The 7,162-nt window shown below is 45.1% G+C and overlaps 1 protein-coding gene across 1 annotated transcript; it reads left to right on the plus strand.

Annotated features, from left to right (window-relative positions):
* Nucleotides 1–4,208: 4,208 nt before the first annotated feature.
* FCK4_1 (putative alcohol acetyltransferase) lies at nucleotides 4,209–5,687 on the plus strand (the record flags this gene model as incomplete). The annotated part of the gene is made up of 2 exons (XM_031153859.1): nucleotides 4,209–4,231; nucleotides 4,280–5,687. The coding sequence occupies 2 exons, from the start codon at nucleotides 4,209–4,211 to the stop codon at nucleotides 5,685–5,687; spliced, it is 1,431 nt and encodes a 476-aa protein (XP_031001266.1).
* Between the last annotated feature and the right edge of the window lie 1,475 nt (nucleotides 5,688–7,162).

Genomic DNA, 7,162 nt, shown 5'->3' on the forward strand with positions numbered 1-7,162 from the left:
ATTTGCCGTGTGAAAACCAAAGTCAAAAATTCGATAAGGAGTAACAATATAAAAGGTGTAAGCAATGCTCGAGGGGGGGCCTTGTTTGCTTCAAGGTTCAGACTTTTAAGAAGGCACGTACAGCTTTATGGAGAAATCCGGTTGGCGATCAATGGTATGTTCCGCTGCCGTACATGCATGAAGGGCCGCGGGATTTTGTCCAATCGAGTGCTTGGGTTCGGGTGGACGGAGCATACAAGGTTGTATCACATATGCCGCTTAAGCATTAACATTTGAGGCTTTTAAGAGCCGAGGAAGACGAAAGATGTACCGATAGCACGCCCATGAAATACCGAGTACAGATAAATGAGACCCAAAACAGCCAGAATGCCAGCAGAATGAGTGTGGGAGAGTTCGGGAGCCAGCGTACTTGGGAGAGCATCAATAACCGCGCCACTTCTAGTACTTCCATTCCTGCAAATTTTCAGATCGATCTGTCTGTTATAGTCTTAATATTCACGCCTTCGGGTAAACCTTTATACATTCCCAGATATTTATCTTTCTAGTAGTGTGCCCTAAATAGAGGTGAAGTCCAGGCCTCCTCACGCAATCGAGTATAAAGCACGTCCACGCCCCAAGAGTCCAGATGCTGAGCGGGGCCAGCTAGATGTAAATCAATTTAAATATCATCGATATCTTGCGCATCCTAGGGCCATTGATGATCTGTGAGTTTGCAAGGTGTCAAGATTGCGTGATATAGTATTGGGGTATTTGCATAATCGTACGTATATATGTGATGGATATTTCGTCCCGGACATGATTACCTCGCTTAGAAGAACATGCCAAGGGGGGCTTGCTTTCAGCGTTACATCGTGGGATCCGGGTAACAAGTCACCCCTGTTCCGTATTACAGTAACCTTTCAGGCCCAGTGGTTGGGTAAGAATTACGTATTGAGAATCTTTTGTTATAGTAATTTATATAAAAAATTCTCACGAATAACTTTTAACCTATCCAAGGGGCTGTTTTATCTCCAGTATCTATTCTCGGCAACTATTATGATCAATACGGAGATCAATTCTATAGTTTATACAGAATACGTATTTTCCTATCCTCTTAAGTGCACCCATAGCATTAGAACCATGCATGCATTTAGTACCTTGCTGATTCGGCATTGGATTTCTGGTGAAGTCAGTTTCTTTATGTCAATTGGTTCCTTCTTGCGACTTCTATCCTTTAAGTTTACTTTCACTTTTGACTTCTCTTTTTTTTCCTCGCATGAATTTCGAACACACCCACCATGACTTTAAAGCACTATCCTATAGGAGACATCGCAATCGTGCGGAGTGAGGTTATTGTAAACACAATTTTCATCACTTTCGCTACTGCTGCAGTCACACTTCGATTGCTCGCAAGGAATACGCGGAAAGTTGCTTTATGGTGGGATGATTATACTATTATTCTTTGCCTGGTATTTCCCTCGAATCAACAACCATTCCCAACTAATATCCTCTCCAGCTTTGTGTATTTGCTTTATTTGCGATCCAAATCGCAGATGCAATTTTTGGAATGCGAATTCATATCACTGAGATTCCTCCTGGCAATCTTGCCGTTCTACTGCAGGTCACGTCTAGATGTTCCTGGAATGGGATCTGGCTAACACTTCGCAGATGCTTGTGGCATACCAAATCATATATGGTACAGCTCAAACTTTGGCCAAGTTCTCCTATTTATTCTTTTACCTTCGCATTTTCGTCAACAAAGGCTTCATTCTCGCCGTCAAGATCATGATTGGTATTGTTCTTGCTTGGTGGACTGCGAATATATTGCAGGTCTTCTTGATCTGTCGACCCTTCAACTTCAACTGGAACATTTCTGTTAAAGGGTCGTGCGGGGATAGACCAGGCGCATACACGGCTATTGGTGCCATCAATTTGATAACTGATGTTGCGATCTTGCTTCTCCCCATTCCAACGATTTGGAAGCTGAAGATGCCAAGGTCGTCGAAGATTGGAATCTGTGGTATTTTTGCGATTGGTCTTCTGTAGGTGGTGATACCGAGACACAGAGGAAAGAAAGACACTTTAGCTAACCTGCATTGCATAGGATCTGCATTATTTCCATCATCCGCATGCAATCCCTTATTACTCTCGAATTCTCCGACATCAGCTATAATATGATCAACCCGGTCTTTTGGACAGTCGCCGAGCCCTCCCTCGCCATCATCAATGCCTGTTTACCCGTTATGCGGCATCTAGTAAAGCATTTCTTCGGTCAGCGTTCATGGTTCGCATCAAACAACCGAACGAGAGGCGTAACAAGCTCCAATACATTCGAGCGCATGCCGGATGGTGAGATGCCTTTGACGAATCTTCACGACACGCAGAAAGGACAGACCAGCTCGACAGTGAACGCTCCGGGATCAGCGGGCTGGAGTGGTGACGGAACACATACGGGCACAACTGATGATAGCGATGACAATACGTCGCAGGGGAAGGCGATAAAAATTACTACTCGGTGGGATGTCAGCTAGACTTGATGAAATGAGCTGGCTGCCGAGAAAGATACCGCCTGGTTACATGTAGGAATTTGAAGTTTGAGTTAACAGCGTAAACTTTTTATGGCTTACTCTGGATTCTATGATGTACCGTCTATAAAAGCATATTGTATCAGGAATAGGAGTTAGGATAAAAAAAGTTTATATCTGAAATCTAGACTTGAAGACTTTAGAGATTATAGCTATTAATAAAGTAATCCTTTTTCAAAGTTCGGTTGAAAAATCTATACTTAAATGTTCAGATATTCCTGTCATATTATTATATTCATATCTTAATTTAGAGGCCTCAAGTAGACGGAGCTGTATTATACTATAGGATTAAGTCGAAACACGACATATAGCCTAGCATAGACCTTATAGTATTAATAGTAATCTATGAAAACCGAAGTAGAATTATAAAGTAGTTCGATATTTAAGCTAAAAGTAGAGCTGGCTCGCTCTGTATAACAATATGATAAGTTAATTCAATTTGGCTAGAAGTATATTTAATGCTATAACTTATTAAGTAAAACTAAATTAGTTCTAGAAACTTATAAAAAGCTAGCGTTTGCTTCACTTAATGCTTTTTGCCTAAAGAAGTAGAGGTTCGCTGTCTAGCATATTACTTTTCATCACCGTAAATCCTCACTATGGAAGAAGTGGGGCTCAAACTACTTTTCCGCCGCACGGAGTAGAGTCCTGTGATATTCTCCGGAGAGAATAGACCTACTATGCATGCCTTCGCGAAACGGTAGAAAATATGATGCCAACCTGAAGAGAAGATAAAGTGTATGGCTGGAATAGGTATAACGTTAGACTAATGCAAGTCATAGGAGACGGTGCCCGGAAGTTACGGGGTGAAACAGCTCCAACATGAAAGTTTAAAAAACATGCAACTCTGACGTGACTAGTGCAGTTGACATAGGGTCCGTGTTCTAGGTGTACCGCATTTCATCCCGCAGAGAATGAAGAATTTCCGCATGTGCCAAAGGAGCACCTGAATTTGGCACGTTTCGGCGACGATGGCATCGTCAGGAACCACATGCAAAATACAGCGGGGAGAGACTTGGCGCAGTCCTGTTATGGCCATAGAGGCCGAGGGGAGATCAACGACTGTTATCACTCTTTTCGGACTCGTGATTGGGTGCAAGTATGGAAAATGGATATGGCTGTGGAAGTGTGAATGAAGTTCCGATTCATAGAAGCTCTTCTTCGAAATGTAATTTGTGAAAGAGTGACAAGCTCGAAAGAGATATTAAGGTTGGTCTAGAGATGGTTGGTTGTTCTCTTGGTGAGATAATTGCCCCACACTGGCAAGCAGGGGAGGCTTTTAACCTGCATTCCTCAAAGCGGTGCTCCATTGGCACGAACAACGTTGATGCTATATTAGAAATGTTTCGCTGGCTCTTTCCTGCGCACTCCAACATAAGCTTTGTGTAACAAAGTTGTGTAACAAAGACTACGTTGAAACAAAGGTAGACTAATGCAAGCATAGTACTGATTCGAGCTGTTCGGTCACGTGTGAAGTGTATATCCACTTTGCAAAGAGGCTTGGAAATCAATCTCGCGGGTTATTGTCCATCTAGGCTAGATTCCGTTTCTTCCGTGATTTGAAAAAACATTTATTTCTAAGCCGTTCTTAGAGTTCTTAGTTTGAAACCCAGCCTTTGGTACCATCCTACACAGGATATCATCATGTTGAGACTTGTGGGTAACATGTGAGCGCAAGTAGATAATCCTTCCGTGATCTAAGCTGACGCATCCAGAGAACGTTTCTCAACCGCAAGGCATAATTTAGGAATTTACAGATGCGTAGCTAACACAGCTCGATATTCTACCACTCATGATTCTGGAGAGCTTTCTCTTGCCATCGAAACCGCATTGGTCAAGGTCATCCTCGAGCACCCCGCGTTATGCTGTGGGATAATCAACGAGGATAAAAATGACCCTGCCTACGTCCGCCTTGACTCCATCGGTGTCTCAATGTGTATTGACTATCGAACGCTTAAAACTTCGAGTGCGGAGGAACACGAGCAAGAGTTAATCAGAATCCTCGAACAGAGACATTCAGAGCTGTGGCCAGACCCAAGCACCCTTCCTCCTTGGAAGGTAATCATCGTTCAGTCTGATGCACTTTCTTCTCAAGGGTCGGCTTTCGATGCCATCTTCGCATTTCACCATGCGTTGGCTGACGGATTGAGTGGAGTCGTCTTTCATCGCTCCTTCTTGCACGCTTTGAACAGCTCAGAGGGCGACAAATTAACAAGCCGGATTATCAAAATACCAGAGCCAATCAGCTTACCGCCTGCAATGGAAAAGACTATCGACTTCAGAATATCCTGGTTTTTCCTTCTTTTGCAACTCTGGAACGAGATTCGGCCGCGCTGGTTGTTCCCCGACCCCTCCCCGCCATGGACGGCATTGCCCTGTTCGGCAGCAAACATTCAGAACTACAAGTCCCGCGTTCGGATCATGACGATAGAGCCCGAACTTGTGCCTAAAATCCTTGCGGCGAGCAGGGAACAAAAGGCAACGATTACGGGTCTTCTTCACGGGTTGATCGTTACTTCCTTGACAACTCACGTACCCGAGGCTACGAGTTTCGCTTCTGGAACACCATTTTCTCTCCGTCATCTGACTGGATTATCCCCAACCAAAGAAATGGGTGTGCAAGTCTCCGCTCATACCTCGACATATACACCAGAAATCATATCTCGCATTCGCTCTTCCAGGACGCCGGAACAGGTCACGTCCGAAATATGGAACATTGCACAGGATTTCCGCGCCGCAATGGCTGCCGAGCTTGCAGCACTTCCGAACGACAATCCAGTTGGTTTGATACCTTACATCTCAAGTATGCATCAATTTTTCCAATCAAAGATAGGGAAGCCGAGAGCAGAAACATATGAGCTCTCTAATGTAGGCAATATGAATAACAAGGAAGTTGAAGGGAAATGGAAGGTCGAGAGAGACTTTTTTACGCAGTCAGGGATGGCGACTGGTCCTCCTGTAAGCTTCAACGTTGCAAGTGTGAGCGGAGGACCCCTTTGTGTCACCGTCACGTGGTTGCAGGGCGATATTGAGGAAGAGCTGGTTGATAAGTTGGCAAAAGATGTGAAGTTTGGACTCAAATGTATTGCGGAAGGGAAGGAAGTCTCCTTGGGACTTTCATGACCTATGCCTAACTGGCAAAATGTAAGAGGACAATCAACGCATGTTCCTGGCGCAATATCTGTGTGAGAATTTTCATATTCCTATTTATTCTGTGTGCAATGTGCCCATGGCCAAGACATGGCAAGAGCCGCACGCTCACACTTGTGAGGGATCATTTGATCCACGGCTTCTCTCAAAGTACGTGTGAACGCAGTCTCGTCAACATGCAGCAGGGAAGAGATCCAGCTGTGGTCATCGAGTATGGTCGCCCTCTTCACCCCTGCTCCCCCGTTTCTTCCACCACGCAGAGATAAAGACGGATGCTCCCCCAGAGCACTTTCCCACGCTTCGCACACCAAAATTCGCCTTTTCCCCCCTCTCTACTCGGCCGAATCTCACCACACTACCTCGCTTGCTCGCCTCATTTTCAACGCCTGCATATCGCCCTCTTTGCGTCAACCAATACGATGGATCAGGGCGACAACCAACAGTGGCTGCTGCCTGCCGACTTTGAGTTCGACATGAGCTTCGATATGGATTGGACTCTGCCATTGGAGGGTGACTGGGGCGACAGGTAAGTCTTTAAAAAAAACGTACGCTAATTTTGGGGCGACATTAGCTCTCTACAACCACCTGCCACTACTGGCTTACCGCAATTTGGCGAGGTCTCGGGTCTTCTATCTTCATCAGTGGAAGCGAACCTCCCAGAAAGCGTCAACCCCTACAAAGATACAGCTAAGTATCATGGATCCTCAAATCAAGGTCCTCTTCAGCAACCCATGGATCCTTGGTCTCCTTATGGACTTTTTCCGCCACCAATTACCGCTAATAGCAATGATAAATACGAGAATCCCTCCATGATTATGCAATATTGTGATCTCAATCAAGACAATCCTTGGCTAGGGAACAAAATAAATCTGGATGGAGAAGCTAAGCTTCCACAAGATGGGTTCTCTGTTATTAGCAACACCGCTGCGACCATCCCCCAAGAAAATGCATGCGAAGGCTCAAAGAAGCACACGAAGGACCAGAAGCCAAGACTTAAATGCCAGCAGCCACGCTGCAACTCCACCTTCCCTCGAAAGTACGAACTCGCCAGACATGAACGCAATGTCCACGATAGAAGCTTCACACTCCTTTGTCCGGTGTATGGGTGCAACCGTACCACGAAGCCATTTGGAAGGCCAGACAAGTTTTCAGAGCATATGAGGAAGCATCGGCAGTCCGAAAGATATCTGTGCGTGATAGAAGACTGTAGGAAGGGTCCATTCGCTCGAACAGACTTGGGTTCCCATCTCCACTCAGACCACCGCAAACCTACCGATCTACCCTACGTGAAAGTTATTTTCAGGGCTCTCAATCTAAGAATTACAGAGATTGAATATGGAGTATTCGTCTGCGAAGATAGTCACTCTTGTCCCCTTGCCTTCCTTGGTTGCACCTTCGTGGAATCTGAAGATACCCTATCTAAGCACTTGAGGACGCATGAACTAGTC

Source organism: Lachnellula hyalina (assembly GCF_007821495.1).
Source record: "Lachnellula hyalina strain CBS 185.66 chromosome Unknown contig00264, whole genome shotgun sequence".
Classification (NCBI taxonomy): Eukaryota; Fungi; Ascomycota; class Leotiomycetes; order Helotiales; family Lachnaceae; genus Lachnellula; species Lachnellula hyalina.